Raw genomic sequence first — 23,449 nt, 5'->3', positions numbered from 1 at the left:
AGGGAGACAGACGCCAACGGGACCAGGGCGGCCTTGGAGGGAGAGTTGCCTAGCCAGCACCTGCAGTAGCGGTGACAGTGTTGCCTGGGAGCACAGAGGTGGCCCCTGACTGGAGACTCAGAGGCTAAGTGGGAGCGCCAGGTGGACAGGTGTGGGAGGGACACAGCAAGCAACGCAGAGGAGTGAATTAGGGCTCGTCTTTGAAGTCTGGGGGTCTCAGGCAGGCACTGTGTGCTGCCCTGTATTCATTAGCGGCTGGTATCTGCACATCGCGAGAGGGCCAGCGAGAGGGCCGGGCGTCCTGGTCAGTGTGGGCTTTCCGTATGCCCGTGACTTACGGTGGGGATATGAGTGATTCTAGTGTGTGTAGTTATCGCGGGAGTATCGGCATGTGGGCAGCCTGCATTCTTAGAGAGCTGTGCTAAAAGCCAAGTGAGCAAGACATCGGCAAGCATCAGCTGTTGCTGGGCAATGATGTCACGATGGCCCGCACGCCAGCCACTGGTGTGCTGCGAGTGGGATGCCAGAGGAGGCCAGGCCACCGCGTGACTTGGGGCAGGACAACCCCCAGACACTTGAGTTTCCTTTCTGGGCTGCTGTGGCCTTCTACGAGGCTAAGGGCCTGGCCCTGTCCTTGGCAATAAGGGGCTCTGTCAAGAGAAAGGCAGAAATACAAACCCTACCCGACCGCGAGAACCCTGTCCCTTTGGCTGCGTGTGGCCGTTAGTGTTCCTGGCTGGCTCCTTTCATGCTCTCTGTTTGGTCCTGATTTCACGGGGAGGGGTTGTTTGCTGGCCAGGGTTTCAGAGGAGTGGCCTCCTCTCGCTTCCTGGGGGCTGGCGGTGAAAGCAGGGAGCGGATGCTCGCAGGCAGCGTCTGCTGAGGGTGGTCTGTGCAGAGCCTGCATTGGGTCGGGGCTCCCAGGAGTCAGACTGGGCGTAGCTCAGGGATCTCGGCTGCTTCCGTGGGAGGGAGAGATGAGCGCCAGCAACAGAAGGGGGTGCCGGAGAGTGCTCCTCCCCCCCTTAGAAGCTGGGAAACAGCGTGTGGTCTCCAGCCCTTGGCCCAAAGGTCCGTGCAGGCCCGAGCTTGCCCCGACACCTCGGGCAGCTGCTGTCTTGGTATGGTCTGCACATCGCAAGAGCCAACTCAGCACTTCTTGGGAAACAAGGTTTCTTTCTTCTCCCCTAAGGAGGTTCTGTGGCAGACCATCCGTGGCAGACCGGTCCGGCGGCTGGGCTGGGCTGGGGGCGGGGGCGGGACCTTTTCAATGGGTGTTTTGGAAGACTTGTGTGGATGGTGCAGGGATTGGGAGGTCTTCCCTTGTTCTTCACCGGCTTGTCATTGACGTATACTTTTGATTGGCCGATAGTGCACCTCTTCTTGATTCTGGTGCACTTTTCCATTTTGTAAAGCAAAACCACTGACTGATTCTCCCAGTGACTCGATTTCCCCGCACAAAGGATGATTCTTATAATTTGTAGCTGAAGGAATTTTGGTGACGTGTGAAAAATGAAACAAATAAAAAGCTGTTTGCCATGTGGAACCCCTAATTCCTCCAGTCCCTTGCATATTACAGGTGCTTCACAAATACAATAAATCCTCAACTGGCACCACGGATAAGCTCTTGGAAATTGTGAATTTAAGCAGAATCACTTGTTAAAAAAATGTTTTTTTCCTTTCAACATTGTAATGAAAGACATGAAAAGAAACAGCATTATTGGAGGTCCTACTGCACGTCGTTTGGCTGGAAGTTGCAGTGTGTGAGGGCTTACTGCACTGCACTTCCTTGCTCTGTCATGTATCACAGTGGATCATCAATGTGAAACTCCAGTTCTGCTGGACTTACCGTGCTCATCGCTAGCTCTGACGCCGTTCTCAGCAACCAGGACCTCGAGACTTTGGAAGAGCTGCATGGCTTCATGGTGTAACGGTTCACACCCTGTGTTCCCAAGGCTGCCCTAGTCCCAGCCCTTCCCCCAGGCCAGCCCCTCTGCTCAGTGTTCTCAGCAGCTCATTGCCTTCGGTCTGGAGAGCGGGTGACAGCGGCCAGCTCCCCTGGCCTGGCCGCAACCCCTGCTCTGGTGGCCTGCCGCTCTGTTGTGGGATGTGGCCATGCTGCACCAAGTGCCCTCCCCCCAAGGCCTCCTGGCGCTGGGAGCACATCGGCTGCCCCAGAGGTCTGTTGTACCGGCAGAACCAAAACGGATGACTGTTTGAGTACGAGCTTAGCCTGTGCAAGCTTGCCAGGAACACAGCAGAAAAGGACGGTTAAGCTCAGGGGCTGCCAAGTCCCTGCCCAGATAGGAAGACCATTTCCAAAGACGCACGGGGGCTGGTCACGGTCAATGCTGGGATGATGGCCGAGGACCCCAGAAGATCCTGCCGTTTTTCAGCCTTTGCTTTTGGCTACTCATTTTGCTGCTTCTTCCTCTCAGTTTCCCTGACACCTAATTCATATTTGGAGTTTCCACTAGAATGAGACTGTGGGTTCTTGGATGGCTTGGCTTCAGAAGCCACCGGGCATTGACGGGCATTCACAGTTACCCCGGAATGCTTCAGGGAAGACCCACTTCTGTGAGCCAGATGGAGGTGGCATTGATGGGGCAGCCCGTGGCTTGGATGGCAGGTCTTTCTCTGGTCCTGTAGGTCCCTGCACATGCACACGAAGGTGCTTGGTGAAAAGGCCAGTGCCTGGAGCTTGGAACAGCTGAGGTGTTCTCAGGCCCTTCCCTGCCCATCTGCTTCACGGCAGCGGCAGAAGTTGCGCCTTCTGCTCTGCTTGTAGTCCTGCATCAGGGACACGGAGTGCGTCTCTGTGACTGCAGGAGTTCTGCGGCCTGGCCGAAGAGCCCCCAACACCCGGGCTGGAAGGAAGGGCAAGAGCCGTGAAGGCAAGTCCCAGGCGCCCTTCGAGCCCCATACTCAGCCAAGCCGGCCTGTCCCACCTTCCCTTCATTGTTAGCAGATGTCAGGGGGGCTTGAGATGTTCTCTGTTCACGGAGAATACGGAGACGGTGTGTTTCTCACTCTGCGGGGAGGACCATCCAAAAGAGAAGAGCTTCAGACTTAGTTAGTGGAAGGAGTCTAGCCCGACTTCCCACCCCCTAAGAGTCCTTGCTTCATTTCCGAAAGGCAGTAACTCGCTTTTTGCTTAAATGCTTCCAGGCAGGAGAAGCTCACTACTGGGCAGACCACACTTTGGGGAACCCATGTCTCTTTAACTTCCTGCCCGTAATCATGGCTCTGTCCTCTGTCACCATGCTATCTTGGTCCATTTTGTGGATAATTCGTGAAGAAAAGTGGTTTGTTCAGCTCTCGGTTCTGCAGGCAGGGAAGTTCAAGAAGTGTGATACCAGCATCTGCTCAGCTGCTGGGGAGGGATTTTTTGCTGCGTCACTGCATGGCAGAAAGTCAAAGGGGAAGCAGACACATGTGAAGAGGCAAAACCCAAGGGGCGTGTTCCACTTTTCGGGAGCCCACTCTCAAGGGGACTGATCCCTTCCCAGAGAGCTAATCTACCTTGGGGAGCGGAAGCTCCCTACCACGAGAAGGGCACCAGGGCATCACGGGTCTGCCCCGCCAGGCCCCACCACCCTACACCACCACGCGGGGATCAGACTTCAGCATGAGGCTGGGAGGGACAAGCCACATCCACAGCAAGCACTGCAGGCGATTCATCCTTCTCTACCGTTGAGCTGTTGTTTCTCGTGGTAGAGGCCTTGTTCTGAACCAAGGCCCCAGCCCTCCTCTCTGGGTCCCTTCATGGCCACATGCCAGTGTGGGAGTGTGGTACTTGAGGTGGGAAACGACACGGAGCAGGATGCCAAAGCCCCTTTCACAGCGCGCAGAGGGAAATTCTTTAGTGAAGGGAGAGGATCCATGATCAGGGTCCAAGTCCTTAGGAGTTACACACACAGAGATTAATCGATCCGTCAGAATTGGCCGTGAGCAGGGCACAGTTCTAGGGCGGAAAGTGCCGTTCCGCCCTCAAGGAGTTAACAGTCAAACCAGAGACACTGTGCTTGTGCACACCAGAATCCCAGTGAGTAAGTATAATGGACGAAAATGCTGTTAAATCAGGTCAAGGGAGGGTGCCTGTGGGTGAAGCTGGGGAGGGATTACTGGTGGTCCTGGGCTTGCAGGCTGAGCACTGCTGTCCAAGAGACGCCTTTGGGGCATGGGGCACGCTCGGCCTCCTTAGTGACTAGGTGATGCCCGGCGGTCTTGACGGGGACCGTCCCTGTGTCATGCCCACCTGCCTGAAGACAAGGTCACCTTCTGTAGATAAAGTTAGTCCAGAAATGGCGGCGTGTTTTGAAGCCGTCTCTTTCGAAAACAGAATTAAAAGGAAAGAACATCATCTGCAGTAAAATTCTGAGCAGGGTTTAGGACATGCTCTTCTCCGTGCTGCATGACTGATGACGTGTAATGTCTTTGGGAGAAACAGGAAGGTTTTGTGGCAATGAGGGCCCTTGGAGGAGCCGACTCTGGCATGAGGAGGCATTTGGGAGAATAACAAAGGGTCCCCGGTGTTCTCAGTTAGGCCCGGTGGCTGCGCGAGACGGAGGCCCTGCACTCTCCGTCCTCCTCGCCGGCCTCCTCTCAGACAGGTCTTGGTTCCCATGGCCTCCGGGACACTGACCCAACACGGTATCTTTCCTGCACCCTTCTGGCGCCGCGGCTCTGTGGCGTCAGCCTTTCTCCCTGGCCCTCGGGTCTGCCCTTTCCTCAGCAGGGATGCCTCCCCTCGGGGCCCCGGTCGCCTCTGATCCCCCACCGCGGCCTCCGCTTGACCATTTCGTCTGTCGGCTGTGCGGTGGCGACACTGTGGAGGCTCTCTGCCTTCGGAGCTCGTCTCCACCTGCTGCTGGACGTCTTTGCCCCGCATGCTGCAGGCTCCCCAAATGGCGTGTCTCCAGCTCCAGATGGCTGACTTTCTGGGGTAAACTTGCTTCCCTTGCGGTGCTTATCTTGCGGAAGCTCGTGGCCTCATCTTCGGAGCTGGGAATGACTCTGCTGTCTTTGCTTCTTTCTCCCCTGCTGTCCAGCCCCCATCACCATGACCTGTTGGTTCGACTCTGTGGTGTCTTGGGAATTTGTCCTTTTAGTCACCGAGCTGTGTACATCAGCTTCTTACCTGGGCATCTTACTCCCACCCCATCCTCTGGTTTTACCTCTGTGAAAACACAGATGAGTCTATGCATCGCCTCTGCTTGGGACCCTCCCCTCCCCAGTGCCTCTCACCCCGGAGCCCTTCCTTGCTCGTGACTTCAAGTCCTCCCCTTTGGTCCTGGATCTGCCCCGCTCCCTTCCCTGCCCCGGGCTCCCTGTCATGTGGAAGGCAGGCCCTCACTCTCATGCTGTGTGGTCTTGGCGCAGGCCCTGTCTTCTGCCCGGGCTGCCAAAGCCCTGTGACCTTCTCTTTCCTGCCTGGCAAACGCCTGTTTATCCTTTGATTCATTTTCAGCTGCATTTTCTCTGAAATGTTTTTAACGAGACTTCTTTTCGCCCTACAAAATGAGTTACTTTATCTCTAGGCTGCCATGGCATTTCACCACCACACCCTCTCACATTGCAATGGAGAGCTGGCTGGGTCCAGGCACAGGCCAACAGGCGCTTAACTTCTAAGCTAAGTCAGGAGCTGACTTCCTCATTTGTGTGTCCTTGCCTACACTGGACGTGAGCAATGAGAACTTGTATCGTTGACAGGAGTCTCAGCAGGGACCCTCGGATCTGGGCAACTGGGACTCAGGAAAGAGGGTGGCTGGCCCCTGGCGATGCTGTTCTCTTGTGGGGGGACTGAACACGCGGTCTGGCCCCTGGGTGCCGTGAGGGACGTCAGCGCTTCCAGCCCATCTGCTTTGCCTCCGTTCTGACTTCAGCATCCGCTCAGCAAGCGTCCGTGTCTGCAGATGCTCTCACCCAGTCCTCCCCTTCTGGCCTGCGTTTACATTACACAACAATACAGTGGAGCTTATAAGTCTCTACTTCAAGAGCACATGATTGTGTCAGACTCCTGTTAGGACAGGCAGAGCTGCTTGTTATCAATTTATATGGGTCATAGAGTCAAGGCTTCTCCAGTTACAGTTTTCAGTTTATTGAAACAACAACAACAAAAGGTTTTGCTCCCAAGCCTATAAAGATGTCTTCTATGATACGTCTGTTTATAGTTAGGTTCAAGTTCATTAATCCTTTGTATAGATAATTTCATAGACAAAGGGGTAAAAACACTAAGTAATGAATGGATTTTATGTTCCTTTAGGGTCAAGTAGCAGGGTCTCTGGAAAGAGCACTATACTTGGAATATGGAAATTTGGGTTCCAGTTGTAGACCTTTAGTTTTTTGAACTTTAGTATTTCCCTAATGTTAACTGGGATTGATAAGAATAGCTATAAATTGCTGTGCACAATATAAGAGTTCTAAGTACTGCTTAATTCACACTTTCCTCATACAGTCCAGAGGGACTTTCATGAGGTGACAGCCAGTGGTCTGGCCTGACTTGCGAGCCTGCAATTTACAGGGTCCTAACGTTGCCCTTGGAGGGCGGAGGGGAGGGAAATCGATGACACGATTTGATGGGCATGAAACTGGAGGTGGAGAGGCTGCGTGGAAGGAAGACACAGCCTCCGCGTGGGGGTGCCCAAGAGTCAGCCTCCCCGAGATGCCAGCATGACTCGAAAGTCCCGCTTTAATGCCAGTTTTTTCTTTTAGTTTGAAAAGGAACTTCAGAGGATTTCGGAAGCCTATGAAAGTCTGGTCAAGTCCACCACCAAGCGAGAGTCGCTGGACAAGGCCATGAGGAGCAAGCTGGAGGGAGAGATCAGAAGACTGCACGACTTCAACAGAGACCTCCGAGGCACGTCAGCTCTGCTCCTGTCCTCTCTCCCCAGGCTGCCTGTGCAGCCAGCAGCCTAACTGGGGCCAGACAGCTTGGCCACAGTGCTCTTGTGCCTGTGTTGGACAGTCGAGTATATTCCGGCCATCGGGGCAGGGGGGAGGTGCTCTAGGGACAGAATTGTTTTTTCCTGCCTTGTGTGTTATGGGTCGTAGCGGTGACAGCCTGTGTGCATGAGTCTGTGAGAGGAGGGTATCCGTGTCCAGTTCCGTGCTCTAAAAGCACTCAGCAGTCTCATAGGTGACAACTGTGAGATTCAGAACGTCGAAAAGAGCAGCATGGATTCCCAGCCCTTTCCACATCAGCCCGAGTCATTGGCAGCGCTCTGAAGGGCGGCCCTTCCTGCTGGACATAGCATAGGAAACTGAGGTAGATGTGTGTCCCTGCGAGGGGAAACGCCCCTGCGATTGTGCGGCTGCATCGTGGCAGCCTCCAGTGTGCAAGGCGATTGAGCCCACAAGTGTGACTTCACCTGCAGCCAGGCCACTTCCATTTGCTCATATGTCAGCACCCTTGACGTCCTAGTCATCCGCAGAACCTAGATCCCACCTTTCATGCCATACCAGCCCACTTGTGTTGGGCGTCATGTATGACCAACAAATACTTGTTGAGCTGGATTATTTAGTTGAATAAATGAAAATTTCCTGAGTGATTCGAGCAAACATAGAACTTCCTGTGTACAAGTTTCATCCATTAAGTCATTCTGACTTTTTTTTTTAGTATGTATTTGTTATTTACTTTTGGTCTTTTGGTAACTGTCATTAGCTAAAATGTAGGGCTGATGGTCAAGATTAGATGAGGCCTGGGCTCGAGGCCCAGAAGGCAGACGCTCTTTGCGAGGACTTCCAAGCCGAGGGTTGTCGGCCTCAGAGGCTGAGAGGTGGTTTTTCTCCACACCTGTTGGCGGCGTTTGTCTCTGGTGATGTCCTTGGCACTCGACCGCACGAGGACCCGGTGTGCCACCTGACGGCGTTCCCTTTGGTGTCTTGGGATGTCACTCCTGTGCCTCCCCGGGCTGCTCAGGGCGGGCCTCCTGCCGAGCGTCTCTCCCTGCTGGCCAGCTGTGTGGTGGCTTCCGTCCCCGCGTGCTGCCTCCTCATCCTTTCCCTTTCACTCCTAGATCGACTGGAGACCGCCAACAGGCAGCTCTCCGGCAGGGACTACGACATGTCCGAGGACAAAGCTGCGGAGGGACATTACGCTTCCCAGAGTGAGTCTCACGAACTTACTTCTCCCAGAGTGGGTGTGTTTAAAACCGGGACCCGAGGGAAGACGCCTGTCGGTTTCACGTGGGCTTTGCGCTGTGTGATTTTGGCTCGCTGATTTAGCACACAGCCTGTGGGCCTCAGATGAGGCCTCCTAGGTCTGCCAGAGTCGAAGCCAAGGTTGGTGCATGTTGTTTCAGTCATGTGTATTCTGTCCTTCTGCCGCTCAGTTGTCTGTCTCTGTAACACCAGTGGACAGCGGCATGCCAGCGTGTGCTGGCACTCACTGCTTCAAGTAAGTCAGAGCTCTTTTTCTCTGGGAAAGGAGGAGGCCTGTGGTAGGGCTTGGTTCTCTCCTGGCAGGTGTGGCGCACACGCGGAGTTCTGGACTAGCTGCCCCTTGCCGATGGGCAAGCCACTGAAATGATTGTGTTCTGTATCTCTGTGGGCGATGCTCGTTTCCAGAAGCCACTGAGCCCGTGTCAGCCCGGAATAATGAACAGTGGCCTTGTAAGCCAAGAGTTATTGGGAGACAGACTATCTTATTAATTTTATCAGAGGCAAATGATAGAATCAATGGGTTTTGAGAAACCGTTGGTCAAGATTTGAATTTCTGCAAATTCACGGCACAAGCCAGAAATGCAGAAACCCAAGTGGCTTTTTAAAAGGCTGTTTAGAAAATGGAATTCGTGTCTGTGCCCTAATTCTTAACATTGAAAGTGCTTACGAAGTACAGACCGCTCGAAATAGCCGCAAGTTATATACTCGGGCACTAGCCATCTATCTTTGGACGGTGGTGTTTTGGCGTGTGGCATCCTCCACGCAGCCCTGCAGCTTAAAGACTGGAACACAGTTGCTTAAATCTTCGAATGTCCAGTACTGTTTGGTTGGGTTTAACCCCTCTGTTTCCCTCAGACTTCCTCGTGGTTGGATTTCAGCTGTAAGTCAGCTTGGAGTTTAAACTCTGTTTTTGGCCAATGGACGCGGGTCCCTGAGAGCTGTGCCTTGGGTTCCTTTGTAGTCTGATAGGCAACAGATCTGGGTTCCGCATCCACGTGAAAAACTGTATCAGTGCCTTGAATTACTTGCTTTTCTAACAAGATGTGACCTCACCTCTATAATAAATCAAAAAATTAGCCGGGCAAGGTGGTGCATGCCTGTAGTTCCAGCTACTTGGAAGACTGAGGCGGAAGGATCACCCAAGCCCAGCCCGTCGAGGATGCGGTAGCCGTGAGCGTGCCACTGCACTCCAGCCTGGGCAACAAGGTGAGAACTCCAACTCAAAAAGAAAGAAAGAAAGAAAGAAAGAAAGAAACGCTCCAGAAGGCTTTAACCTGCTGGCTGAAAGCTAAAACATCCATTGTCAGGCAAAGGGGCCCTTCCAGCTTTACCGGGAATGATTTGTTCTGTGCAAACATGTTCCAACATGTTCCACAGAGCGACGAGAGGCATCTCTCAAGTACTTAAAAGTGTCCCAGTGTTGATGTGTACTATGATTGAATTGAGGCAGGACATTTGAAGCAGGCTTGGTAAGGGTGATATCTAACCCATTTTCCCACACATCTTGACAGGACATTTTATGCCTTCTCTGCAGCTTTATAATTATTTGCATTAGTGTTTTGTTTCCTGGTGTGGCCAAGAGATGGACTAAAGACGTTATTTCAGACTTACAGATAGGTCTTTCTTAGTAAGTTGTAAGAACTCTATATAGGTCGAGTAAACCACCATGCCCCTTACCATATACACCCCAGAGACTTTCTCCAGTTATTTTGAATCTCTGATTATAGTGCTCTCTATCTTACAGAAGATGTTTTTAAGCAGCCATATTTATGCCTTCTAGGTTTTATGTCGTGCTTAGAATACTTTTTATACTCCAAGATGACAACAGTATTCACCCATGTTTGCTGCAGATATGAATGTAAGGTCATGGTTTACGAGGCTTATACCTTGGAAGCTAGGTCGGGAGGCCGAGTCGAAGGGAAATATGGGAGGGACCAGTGACAAGTGAGGAGGTGGGTCAGCGGGTGTTCCAGTCCAGTGTCTGGGCGAGAGAGGCAGAGGTCCTGAACTAAGACAGCCGAGGTACTGATGGAGGGCAGGTGGCAGAAACGCGGTGACAAGCTAGTGGGCCTCGGTGGCCAACTGAGACACGACAGTGGGAGACTGGAGGGTGATGAGAGCCTCTGGGTGGAGGTCCACTCTTTTCCAGGAAGATGCAGGAGGAGCAGGCTGGGTCGGACTGGAACTCCGGGCCTGAGCATATAGAGGCATCTCACCTGGGCGCCGCAGTTGGCAGCAGGTGTGACAGTAGGCTGCGTGTGTGACAGCCGCCGTGCAACTGAGACGGGCGGTCTGTCTGCTGGGTTTTCGTTTTAGCAAGGCAGGCAGCAATTCCTGCTATTCCTCATGGCTGTTGATGTGTTCCATTGTCTGTGTGTTAATTCAGAAACCCTTTTGTCATTATAAGTGTCAGACTCCTGGTATCATAACTGTAACTCTTGCCCACTCAAGGGGTGCTGTTCTTTCCTGATGGACCTTTCGGGCTTCAGCACCTGGTGACAAGAAGAATATGGCAGCATGGCAACCATGCTGACATCTCTGGGTGATGCATGCCAGGGAGCTAGACTGGGCTGTGAAGCTCCTGGTGGGAGAGTCGGAGGGCAGGGGAAGCGGAGGTCATGTGCTCAGCCTTTGGCGGGCGTCACACGGAAGCGAGGAGTCTGGGTCTCGGAATACCCACCCGACGCCTGCAGGACGTGCGGCTGGTGGACTTGAAAGCTCCCAGTAACAGCAGGTGGAGCTTCTTCCTGGTCAGATTTCCAGATTTCCCTTCTGCCCAGGGTAGTTTTCTTTGTCAAGCTGAGCTCTGCCCTTAGGCTGGAGCCTGGTGGGCTGCCGGGTGCCGGCCACTTAGTGCTGAAGTTGGAATGGACGTTAACCGGATCTGTTGTGTTCTTCCTAGTCATCAGACATGTCTGTATTCAAACTCTTAGGGAATTAAGTGCTCAGGAATGTGACGGCCTTGGGGATGTTCTCCCCATCAACTCATGGTTCTCTGTGGAAGAATTCGGCGTTTTGCTTGTTTGTGTATTCTCTGGTTTTGCTCATTTGCTTTTCCACATCTTTTTATAGCTCATAGGATGGTGATGTCAAAGCCAAATTGCCCCTAGCGCCAGGGCTTTTAGCTGACTCCTGTTGGTCTGCCTGTGAGAACCGGAGCTGCTTTGCCCTTTAACTCACCCGAGATTCCCATTTTTCCCACCGATTCATTTGTGATACACACATTACTGGTAGGTTGCTGTCTACTAAACACAGACCCTTGGGAGTGTCTCTTATCCTTAGCTGTGTCTTCTCAGTCAGCGAAACTTTTGTGAACCATTTCCTTCTGAAAACTGATAACTAAGAATTCCCCCCCCCAGTGTTAGATCAGAATGCCAAAAATAATAGTAGGTGTGAGGAAACTAGACTGGTAGAGATGAAATTTCCTTTTATTGGGGTTTTTAAGTAGATGTGTGAGAGCCTTGCTGCTTATTCTAGGAGAAAACCAAGTCATGGCAAAAGGATTCATAGCACTCTGGGGTGTCCCGGGCACTCCAGGCTCAGCACAACTGGTCACACTTAGGTCTGTGTGACTCAGAGCTGTCAACTAGTGTGCGTCTCTCACAAAAAAACACGTCTTGGACCCTTGATTTGTTTGAAAAATATACTGATAAGTAATGAGTGCAAATGAGTCAGAACTACATGGATTTGATTTCCCTTTTAAAAACTCTCGTGAGTTAAAAACTGACAGGAAAAAAAAGTGTGGGACCACATTTTTTTAAATGCAGTTAATTGGCCGTTTTCAGTGTGTCTTATAGTCCTCAACTTACCCCTGAGTGTTATTTTAAGTACTTCAGTTTTCTGTTTACTATAGAACATAAAAGAGGCTGCAATAATTTCCTAAAGAAAATCCTTTTGATTTTTGTACTCTGATGAGGGCTTGTGTGAGCGACAGAGAAGTGACAGTGTCACAGGCATTCATGCTGTTGACCCACCTTTAGCAAAGATTGTCCCGAATCCTCCTGAGTTTCATTACATCAAATGCTGGGGGTATCTCTCCACTGTCCTTAGGAAGGAGGGTGGATGTCACCTCCTCCCACGTGTCACCTCCTCCCCCGTGGGTGTCTCTCCAGGGTCCTTAGGAAGGAGCGCAGATGTTCTCACGCCATCTCCTTGCCTATGGGCCTCGGACATTGGTGGCTCCTCTTGGCGCAGCCCCTTGTGGAGAGCCCTGTGGCACCAGCACTGTGTTCATTGTGGTCATGGTCTGTTGGCGTGCTGTCCTCCCCAGGTGGGGGCGCGGGGGCCGCTCCTTTCAGTCTTATCCCCAACCCCCACCAAAGCCCCTCGGCTCTTCACATATCTGACCCTCAATCAATGTCCATTGAGAGAATGAATAAGAATGGAAAGTTCTAGCGACTTTATGCTTGAAATTCTCCTCATCAGCATGTTCTTCCCTCAATGCCTCCCGTCCTCTTGAGAGATGCTCCCAGTTACCCTCTGTTATTTCAAGGCATTGGGTGGAATTATTAAACAAATTGCTAATCAGAACAGAATTTTTAAATACCCGAATTGCTTGCTTTGCTTGCCTTCTTCCCTCTTTCCTTTTATTTTTTTAAGTCGAAGAATATCCAGGTAAGGCGAATCTTTCATCATGAAGAACAATTGTATTTCTCAAGGAAGCTGACACTGATTCAGTCCATCTTGGGTTGCCTTGGCTTCTCGTTCCCTTTGCTGTGGATATGCTCAGGAGAGGATTGCCCATGGCGTATGAAGGTTTTTGCAGCAGCCAGCAAGATGCTCTCACTGACCAGTCCATAGGTCAGGCTGGACACCGGAGACCAGCTCCGTGGGCAGAAGGGAAGGAGTTGTCCAACAGCCTGCCAGGGCGACGTCATTGTGATGAAGAAAGTTGTCTTAGATGAACTAATTCTCCTTGCAGCTGACGCCTGGATTTAGGAGGACTGTGCCATTCTATGTGGATCCAGCAAATAGTCTTGGATCCACATCTTCTAATTCCCATGTCTCACTAACATGCCCAGTGACCTGAAGTTCAGTGCTCCACCTGCGTGCACTTCCATTTTCTTTAAAATAATAGAGGAAAAAATCTCCCAGTTTAGCCAGTGGAGCTCCAAGGGATGACCTGTGATGGGAATTGCAGACGAAAGTTTATAAATACACGTGTTCTACAGCCCTTCTCCCTGCTTTCTGGCATCTGATTGCATACTCACCTTCTCTGGAAGGCCTGGCCAGCCTTCAGGCAGGGGAACGGGCCGTGTTCCCAGAGAATGTCAGTAGAGCCTTGCTGAATCTGGAAAGCAGAGCACGTGAGTGCTTGAGCCCACTTGATCAACCTTGACAGGCAGCACTGAGAAGCTTCAGACCTACATGATGCCCAGAAGCACGTGCAGACTGCAGGGCGTCTGTTGATGCTCAGTCAGATCTTGCCAAGTGTGGAGATTAGTGTTATACAGTTTAGGCTCACGTTAGGCTGTGATTTGCCAGGCTTCGAGAGTGGAGCTGGAAGAAGAATTATCTCTTGGTCATGTGTAGTTGTCTGTCTCTATCAACGAAACATGGGTTATGGTTTTCACATTGCTGGTGTTGCAAGCTATTTATGTATTTGACTCTTCTGTTATAGGTTTGTAAAAGCATTTTTGGCAGTCCCCCTTTCTTGTACTGCAGAGCTGGATCGATGGATGAAGTAAGCGTAAACTGAAGAACCTGTGAAAGTCTCTTTGTATTTCATGGGCGTCAGGGAGCCCTCACTTTCTCTAACAGTTCGGACCCAGGAAATCATGTTCAGGCCCAGCTGACGTGAAATGGCAGCTGTGTGGGGGAGGCTTCCTAGGATAGGATTAGGTCTCCCCTTTATATACTTTCCCAGCACTGTGTACTTTTTCCTTTGTAAACACTCATCACAGCCGTAAATGTAAGCAACTGGTGGCCTGATCGTTGTCTTTCTCCTCCCACTAGACTGTGCACATCATAAGGGCAGGGGCCGTGTCTGCTGAGCTCACACTGTAGCCCCAGCTCATCGTATGTCTCGAGCCTGGCGCCGAGAGGCGTTTAATATTTGTTGGACATCAGATGAAATGATTGTTATCATTTGTTCAAGTAGTTACAGGCTACCTACCCTGAACTGGCTGCATCCTAGACTCTAGACCATGGGTCAGTAAACTCTTTCTCAACGGCCAGGTGATAAGTAGTTCAGGCTTCGAGGGCCACAACTACTCAACTCTGTCCCTGCATCCCCAAAGCTTCCGTAGATGATCCATAAGCAAATGGGTGTGGCTGTGTTCCAGTAAAACCTACTTTATAAAAACAGGCTGTGGGCTGGATTTGGCCTGCATGTCGTGGTTTGCTGATCCCATTTCCAGGCACTAGTCACGGAAGAGGAGGAAGAAGGAGGAATCCCAGCAAAAGAAAATACTGAAGAAGGATGCAAAATAAAGAACTTTAGAAGTATCGCCTAGAAGTGTCTTAACTTATAAGTCAGGACGTAGTTGTCATTTTCTTTCTTAATTCCATACCAGGTAAGCATGGTTATTATCATTTTAGAAAAACTGAGAAAACGGAAACATATGAAATACAGTCAGAAATCTTGCCTGTGAGAACTCAGAAGTAGCGAGTGGTGGAGACGGGGGTGCGTGGAACTGGCCCTGTGGTTAGCCATGGGAGGTGACTGTCTGGACAGTGAGGTCTCAGCAGTGCCTCTCCCAGCCTTGCCATGAGATTCCACCGTAAGGTCCTACTGTGAGACAAGGTCTGCAGGTTTGGATGGCAGGTGTGGCGAGTACCTTGTGTCTAACACGTCTAGATTCCAGCAGCACATGTATCCTCTGAACCAGAACCCTGCAGCCCTCCGTGGCAGCTACAGGTGACGGTGTGTCCAGGACCTGCTGATCTCTGGTTAAAAGTTTATGCTCAGGTGGGGTTGCAAGTTTGCTCTCTCGTTTCTGTCCTTCAGATCTTGGTTCAGGCCATGCTTGATGTGGTCGCCTAACAGGTAACATGCCACCACTGACGGAGCACTTACTGTGAGCCAGGCACTATGCTGGCCTCTGCAGGTACATCTGATTCTTCAGGTATTTTTCAGATGAGGAAACTAAGGCACAGGGAGTTAAGTTGTCCACAGTCATACCGACTGGTAAGTGGAAGATTTTGTACCCAGGCCATTCTGACTCTGGAGCTCAAACCCACACTAAGCTGCCATGGGGGAGCCACCCCCTGTAGACCAGGGAGGGTGGAGAGACCTGGAATGTGGAGGCGTCTGTGTGGGACTCCCGGGAACTTCAGAGCTCCTCAGTGCAGCATCCACCTTTTACAAGGAAGAAACTGAAGCCAAGAGTGATCCAAAGATTAACCAGATGTAGTGGCGTGCGCCTGTAGTCCCAGCCGCTCAGATGCTGAGGCTGAGGTGGAAGGATGGCCTGAGCCCTGGGGGTCGAGGCTTCTGCGAGCCGTGATCACTGTGACGGTGCCCGGGCAGCAGAGAGAGACCCACCTCCAAAAACATGGGTGATTAATTGTCTCATGGCTAAACCAAGACTAGAATTGAGACCTCCTTTTTCTTATTTTTTTTTGCCCTTTTCTGAAAGGTCAACTCTGTCAGCTCTCAGTTTGACTGCAAGTTTCACATTTCTATCTTGAGAAGAATCCTGGGTCATCAACAAGCAAAAGTCTGTACTGGGTGTGTCTAAGTTGTTTGCAAATAGCCCAGGGCTGTGACAATACAAACGCATTCAGGTCTTCTCAAGTGAGCTCCCACTACTGGAATCAACACTCTGTGCTCCTGGCTTGGACATCCAACTTGGAACTAGAGCCAGTTCTAGCAAAAGGCCTCGTTTGATAATCCAGCAGAGTCTCTTCAGATAACCGCAGCCCCCCCACCCCCAATTCATTTTGTTGAGATCAGAATAGAGCTTAGAGTAAAAAAAAAAGTTTTCTCAAAATGTCTGTTACGTCAAACTTTTATTCTCTGGATGATAAAATTTAAAAATAAGCAGAATTCAACGAGTAGTTCTGTGGTGTGGTTTCTTACAATTAGTGTTTGAAACTATTTTTAGTTCACGAATTATAGTGAGAACCCACAGCTGTGTCTTAATGGCATCAGGGAACTTTGAGGGGACAGAGTGTTTGTTTGAAGTCCAGAAAATTTGTTGGTGTTAGACCATTAAAAATAAGCTAGCATCTGTTACTAATTTTCTTTTTGCTTACAAAGACCGGTTTGGTTGGAAAAGGAGGAAAAAAGAATCCGTTCAAAACAAGTTACAAAAGGGACCCTGGGAGGGCTGCAGGGGTTAAAAGAAGGAAGAAGACAGAATTGCAGGCAACACCTGGTCTCCCGATCCATCCTGCACAAGTCACTTCTTCCCACAGTTGTGACAGTTTCCCCAGTGTAAACGTGCTTCTCTGGGGTGGGCTTTGGCGTGAAGGCATCTCTGCCATTCGAAGGGGTCTTTGTACCCACGTAGTTTTCTATGTAGAACGTACTGTAATAATGCCCAAACGAACACCTTAATTAAAACAAATACAGGAATATACAAACAATATTGGCTATGTACCCATACTTGAGGACGTGGTACTCACACAATATGACGTGCATGTTAAAGTACGGAGTTTGCAGAAATGTGGCGACCAGCACGCCCAGGATGCAGTGCTTGCGTGGCGGGAGGGTCCTCTTCCTTGTGAGTGCTGCTGCTGCTCCCGCCAGGGCCTATCGCTTGTGCTCATGCGTTCGTGTTTGCACGTCACTGCTCTTTGCACTGTGTCCAGGTTTTATGGCTGTTTTCTGCACGGGAGCCACATATTAGCTTGTCATATTTGGAACAAGAAGCGTCTGCTGTTTATTTTTTTACGTTAAGAGAAGGCAGAAAAGCACTTGTGTTCTGGGGCGTTGCGGGAAGTTTAAGTCTTTGCATTAGACGTATAATTGACTCGTGAATATGTGTCATAGTCCACGCCGAGTGCTCTGTGCATCTTACACTCGTGTGGCATGATAGTCCAGTGTTGGGTTTGTTGTTATGCTGTCAGTGGTGACATTTACATTGCAGCACATTTCTATTTCAAGGAAAACAAAATAAAGGAGAAGGTTGGAAGCTGAGCGGGATGAATGGTATCTGTTCAAGTAAGTTTGCAAGCTGTGAATCTGATAACGTTGTATGATGTGAGTGCGACTTCTTGCGGTCAATGCAGTCTGAAGAATGACTTGATTGGAGAAAGTGGTGCTTAGAGAACTGCTGCAAGTGTCGGATCACGCATGTCGCCAGGTCGTGGCTGAGTGAGCTGTTTCACTTGTGGTGCTTCAGACTCACTGTGGGGCTGGAGGTCAGAGAGCAGTGAGTTGTCTAAAGTAACCAGGATCGAGTAGGTATGTTAAGACCAAGCTGTGCTGGTTTCCTGCATTAGGCTCACGGAAGGGTTTGTGGCCAGGCTTTGCTACTTTCTGGGGACAAGCGTGTGAAAGCCGTGGGGTCATTTTAAATGTCGTCTTAAAGACGGCGTTAGAATCCGGTCGTGCACTGACAGCCTCCTCCTTCTCTGTAAGCTGTCGCCTGGTGTTGCCATGTCTCTTCCCATGTAAAACCCTTCCGTGATCTCACATCCTGAAAATCCCCCCCCGGGGAAGGAGGCTCAGCCCCTGTGAAGTGAGGGGCAGGAATGCGGCCTCGGACCTGGAATGCCGGGTGGGTCACACTGAGAGAGCCGCCTGCCCACCCCTTCCTCATCCAACATAGGGGAGGGGGAGGGGAGAGAATCTGTAGCCTCCTGGGTGGGCCTGGAAAACGAGCCCCTCCTGGAGGAATTTCACTGCTGAGCACCCCTAGAAAATGTTCTGCTTTCCTCTTGTTCCCATCTGGCTCCATCTCTCCAGAAGGCATCACCCCACGTGTTCATGGTGGCCATGTCTGCAAACCTTCGTCTCTGGTAACATCTGGACCCGTGGCTCTCAAACTCAGAGCTCTTGTCACACGGAAGCCCGATGTGCAGCGTGCACGATGGCTGAAGGGGCTTCCAGAGGAGACGGTTCCTCTGCAAAGCCCCCTCCCGCTCGGCCTGCCACCCCTGCTCTGACCCTCTCTTTTCCCTCTCTCCTGGCGTCTGCACCACAGTTGGGTTCAAACTCCTGCTCTCGATTTCCCTGATTGCAGAACTCATTTAAAAACGTGTGGCTCTCTCCACCACGTCGAGCAAGCCCTCGCTGGCGCGTTCCTGAAGCTTCTCAGACTCCCTCGAGCGCCCCTCACAGCCCACGTCTCTAGCTGCTGGCACAACTGTGGCCATGTGCGCTGAGGACGGGGGCCACGTAAAGCTGAGGACCCTTTCCGAGATAACCGGCTCCTTACCCAAGAAACATCAGCAGCATATTTTTAAAAGACAGCATAAAATCAAGCTGGCGGCGCCTAAGGCCAGCGTTGTGTTCAATTACTTTTCCGTTCATGAATTAATGTGTGGCTTTTAAAAGGAGATGTCTTTCGTGTTGCTTCGCACCAAATAAGCCTCATGAATAGCTTGCACGTGTGCAATGGAAACAGTGCTCATTTTGGATTGTATTTCTGGGGTCTCCTTCCGGGTGTGTCTCTTTGACGCTCCAGCTCGGGTGAGGGGCTGTGGGCAGATGTTAAGCAGAGGCCCCTGAACGTGGGGTGTCTTTGAGGCAGGCTGAACCTGAAACGTTGTGGAGTCAGTGACGTAAACGGAAGAGCTTCCTCTCGTCTCGTCACTCACACCGCCTCAGAAAAAAGAAGCCGCCTTTGGTGCCGGCAAGGACTTCCTCATGGATCCGGCTCTTCGTCTGCTCTGTATACTGTGGCTGCTCCTTGGAAAGGGATGCTCTCCAACTCTATTTAGGGTTGTAGACGTGGTGCCGGGACCTTGGAGCCGAGGGGTCCTTGAGAAGGTCCAGCGTTAGGGAGGACAAGTGTGGCAGGTAGTTGTCGGGGCACCTTTTCCTGTGAGGAGCTCATTCCAGCAGCACTGTGGAGGAGTTGCGGTTGCCAGAGCTGAGGCCATCCGTGTGGGTCAGCATCGTCCTAAGACGTCCCAAACCCCAAAGCTGAGTCTTGGTGGAGAAAGAGCGGAGACGTGTGAAGAAGGAAGAGAGCGTACATATCCTGGCGATCTTTTCCCTCTGGAAGGGAGACTCCACCCGGACTGGCTACGCCGGGCCTGCGTGTGAAGCTCGTGTGTGTGCCGGAGGCCGCAGGAGAAGGTGCAGGCCGCCCAAGGGCCGGGCCAGGGCTGGGAGGCCTATGCTTGGGAGTCTGTGTCTGTGGCCGCCCCCAACCCCCTCGTCTTACTCTCTCCTTGCCCCATACGTGTCTGCTGGCTCTTCATTCCTGACCGTGTAGCTCTCTCTGTTTCTCCCAACCTCATGCTGGAATCTTCTGGCCACACGGCCTAAGCCCGTCTGTCAGCGTCATCCTCTTCACTTGCAGACTCCCGCGTGAGACTCTGGCCAGCGTGGGCCAAGTGGCCTTCAGGGCTTTCAAAGGGGTGGGTAGGACGGGCAGGAAGGGCTCCACCATGCAGAGCTTATCCCTGTGGATGGAGGATCCCAGCAGGCAGCTCTTCGAAATGGAACATTGACTGGGTAGATACACAGAGGGCTGGGCACACTTTCAGGCACATCACCCTTCAGCCTTCCTACCTGTTGTCCCATGGCCTTGTGGGCCTACCTGCCTATTGTCCATGGTCTCCCTACCCATTGTCTGTGGCCTTGTCGGCCTCCTTACCTATTATCGGTGGCCTCCCTCCCTATTGTTCACGGCCTCCCTCTATGTTGTCTGTGGCCTCCCTACCTGTGGTCCATGGCCTTCCTACCTGTTGTCCGTGGCCTCCCTACCTGCTGTCTGTGACCTTGTTGACCTCCCTACCTGTTGTCCCATGGCCCTGTGGGCCTACCTACCTGTTGTCCATGGTCTCCCCACCCGTTGACTGTGACCTTGTTGGCCTCCCTACCTGTTGTCTGTGGCCTTGTCAGCCTCCTTACCTACTGCCCGTGACCTCCCTATCTGTTGTCCGTGGCCTCCCTACCTGTTGTCTGTGGCCTCTTCCCCGGTAATGTCCTTTAAGCTCCCTTCCCTCAGAAGTCCGAGAGACTATGCCCTAAACTCAGTCACTTCAGAGGACACATGTCGGCCCGTGTCTCCTCCTCCTCGAAGTTTGTTGGCCTAACTCCCTCTTCCCACATCTGAGGCAACAAGAGCCCTCCTTACAAAGTGTCGGGAAGCCTGGTCTGTTTTTATGCCTTCACACACACACATTCTCTCTCCTTCTCTCTCCCTGCCTCCCAGAGAGATCAAAACCCCAAAATCCAGTCTCTTAAGGTCAAACCTTGGCTCCAGCTGAGAGGAGAAGAACACTGTCTTAGTCTGTTTTCTGCTGCTGTAACAGATCACCACAGACTGGGTCGTTTGTGTGCTTTGGAAGCTCGTCTGGTCCAGGGTTCTGGAAGGCTGAGAGCCTGGCACTGGCCCCTGGCTAGGGCCTTATGCCGCGTCCTCCCTTGGTGGAAGGGCGGGAGGTAGCAGCAGGCCCGGGGGCCAGAAGGAGCCCAGCAGACGCGCTCTTCTGTGAGGAGCCCTTCCCTACCTCACTGAACTCCTACACAAACAGTATTAACTCACCCTTTAGGGCGGAGCCCGCATGGCCTCGACCCCTCTCAAAGGCCCTGGCTCTTCAGCTGTTACAGTGATTGTCCCTAGCACAGGAACTCTGGGAGACACAGGTCAGCCAGAGCACACACACCTGCTACCTACCAAGCAGGTCCACGGCTTCACGCCTCCCCTAAGCTGGCAGGGGCTGGGCTCCTCCCTCTCTCCATCGCTCACCCACGCGGGGCCGAGGGAAAAGCTCACCCAAGACCCGTCACGTGGGGAAGGCCCTCGAAGTTAATTCCTGCTCAAGAAAGACTGGGCTGCAGGCTGGCTGCCCTTGTGAGCCCCGGCCGTGAGTGGACGTGCTGAGCTAAGGCTGCAGCACAGCACACAGAGCCCGACACTCCCGCGGACTGGCGCCACGCACACGCTCCACCCTCGGTGTTTCCTAGAGTCACCAGGGTCCGCAGTCCCGTGGTTCAGCCAGCAGGTGAGCCTAGTGCTCCGGTGGCCGTCCCAGAACCGCCCCAGCCGGCGTTGAACCTTCCCCAGCACGGCAAGGAGCAGGTGCGACAGAGGGCACCCTTGCGTGGCCGGGCCCAGCTCTCAGTTCCGTTCACGTCCTGCTCCAGCAGGGGCCCCTTGGCAGGGTGGGGGGCACCCGTGGGACGGCTGTCCACTGGGCACACGCGTCGTGGCGTGCATTGCTTGTGCTCACACTCGCCAAATGGAGCCGAGGTGAAGGTCAGATGAGGCCCGGTTGTACGCTCGTGGCAGGGGGCAAGTTTCCAGGAGTGTGTCAGCTCTCATTGTCACTTATTGAGAGTCTGTCCCGTGCCGAGGCTTGTGGTGGGCGTTTTAATCTTCAATGAGAGTCTCACAAACTAGATCTCGCTGGCTTCGTCCGAGGAGAGGGCGTCTCAGGGAGGGACCTCACACGTGCAAGCTGAATGTCTCGCGAAGGTCCCGCATCGACCTGGTGGCCTGGCTGCAGACCCGTGCCCTGCTGTGGTCTGGGAGTAGGCAGTGTGTGAGCAGGCATCCTTCTGTGTAAACAGGCCCGGAGCTGTCCGCTAAACTCCCCGCTCCACGCAGCTCAGGGCGATTCGTATCCACTGGGTAAACAGACCATTCTGGGCGAGAATTCCCTTGTGTCAACGTGCCTGTTAGGAACCCGCAGTGCACGCGCTGGAGCTCAGCCAACAGTTCGGCATGAGACGTGTCTTTCTCGAGATCTGTCCCAAGGGCCTCAGCTCAGAATCAACGGAAGGGCCTTCCCATGAGGTGGTCTTGCCCATGGGACTCCTGCGGGTCCCTCTGCTGGGTCCCCGTGTCTCCTCGGAGTTGGGGAGCACAGCTACCCTGCCGGGAGGGCTCCCTACCCTAATAGCCCGCCTCCTTGCTCCCCCTGACGGCCCGCCTCCTCCCGCCACGACACTGTTGACCCTGCCCGCTCAAGCTAAAGCAGCAGAGACGGGAGGAGTGGCTGCACGGGACAGTGGGGAGGGGAGCGTGGGACGGTGAGACCCCCGAGGCCTAGGCTGGAAGCTGCCCTCTGCTGGCTGGTCTCCCTGGACTCGGTTTACTCTGCCACGAGGGAGAACATTAAAGTTATGAAGAACGTCGCCTGCCCGTCCATCACAGGCACGGGAGACGGAGGACAGGGGCACTGCGAGCTGAAGTGAAATGGTCGGTACAGGATGAATTTGCAGCGCCCAAGCCAGTGTTGGGGAGGAGTGCGCCGCGGAGGCGCTGAGGTCCCCGCTCTGTGTCGCCGCTCACCTCGGGGACGGCACCGGGGGTGTGTCTACAGGTGCCAGTGGGTTTCGGGAAAGTCCTTCCCTCACACCCCACCCTGCCAAGAGGAGCAAAGCGGCCATGCCGTCCGCCCCTCTTGCACGCCGCTTGCGTCTAATCCTTGCCAGATGTGGCCCGGCACAGAGCCCGCAGGGAGCACGTTCTGACAGAGGGGCTTTGTTCTTGTCTTCCACTCAGACAAAGAATTCCTGAAGGAAAAGGAGAAGCTAGAGATGGAGTTGGCGGCGGTGCGCACGGCGGGTGAGGCCCACCGGAGACACATTGAGATCCTGGACCAGGCCCTGAGCAACGCCCAGGCCAGGGTCATCAAGCTGGAGGAGGAGGTGAGGCCAGGCGGGCGGGTGGGAGGCAGCGCCCAGGGGGCTGCCTTTCTTTTTCTAACCCAGCCACTCTACCCAGGGCCAACTCCCAGGGGCTGCCAGGGGAGGGATGTGGGAGCCCTCCCAGATAAACAGGAATAAAAACAGAGCGGCTGCATCCCAGAGCCCGGAGAAGTGTGCAAGGCTCATGGCAGTGCCGTTGGCAAAGACTGACACTCCGTCTGATGCCCAGCCCGCAGCCCGCGGGTTGGCGAGTGTGCAGAGCTGCACGTGATGGAAGGCTGGAAGCCCTGGGGCCTGCGGGGAAGAGAGACTGCCATTCAAACAGAAGCTCCACTGCTGGGGCTTGGGTCTCAGTTGCTAAGCAAAAGGCACCGTCTTCCGTGCAGACAACAGACTGCAAGTGCCTGGCAGGGGCTTCGGTTCCGGATGTCCTGCCCCCCCCGAGATGTCACTGGTGGCTCTCGGGGACTCCATCCCGGCACACCTGAGGACGGGGAGTGAGGAGGCCGGGGCACACAAGCCTGCGGCTTGGACGGGCTCCCCGGTGATCGGACCACCTCCCCC

At 53.0% G+C, this 23,449-nt stretch overlaps 1 protein-coding gene across 1 annotated transcript in view; it reads left to right on the top strand.

Moving 5' to 3' along the window:
• The window catches only part of AMOTL1 (angiomotin like 1), a 46,013-nt gene that overhangs the window by 4,566 nt on the left and 17,998 nt on the right, over positions 1-23,449 (top strand). Inside the window, exons 6-8 of the mRNA XM_021713255.1 lie at positions 6,715-6,859; positions 8,019-8,108; positions 22,740-22,885. Coding sequence (XP_021568930.1) covers positions 6,715-6,859; positions 8,019-8,108; positions 22,740-22,885 — 381 coding nt within the window. The remainder of the gene's footprint in view (positions 1-6,714; positions 6,860-8,018; positions 8,109-22,739; positions 22,886-23,449) is intronic.

This window comes from Carlito syrichta, unplaced genomic scaffold, assembly GCF_000164805.1.
Source record: "Carlito syrichta isolate Samal-C Ts95f unplaced genomic scaffold, Tarsius_syrichta-2.0.1 Scaffold92597, whole genome shotgun sequence".
NCBI classification, from domain to species: domain Eukaryota; kingdom Metazoa; phylum Chordata; class Mammalia; order Primates; family Tarsiidae; genus Carlito; species Carlito syrichta.
This window is presented reverse-complemented; position numbering and strand designations above follow the sequence as displayed.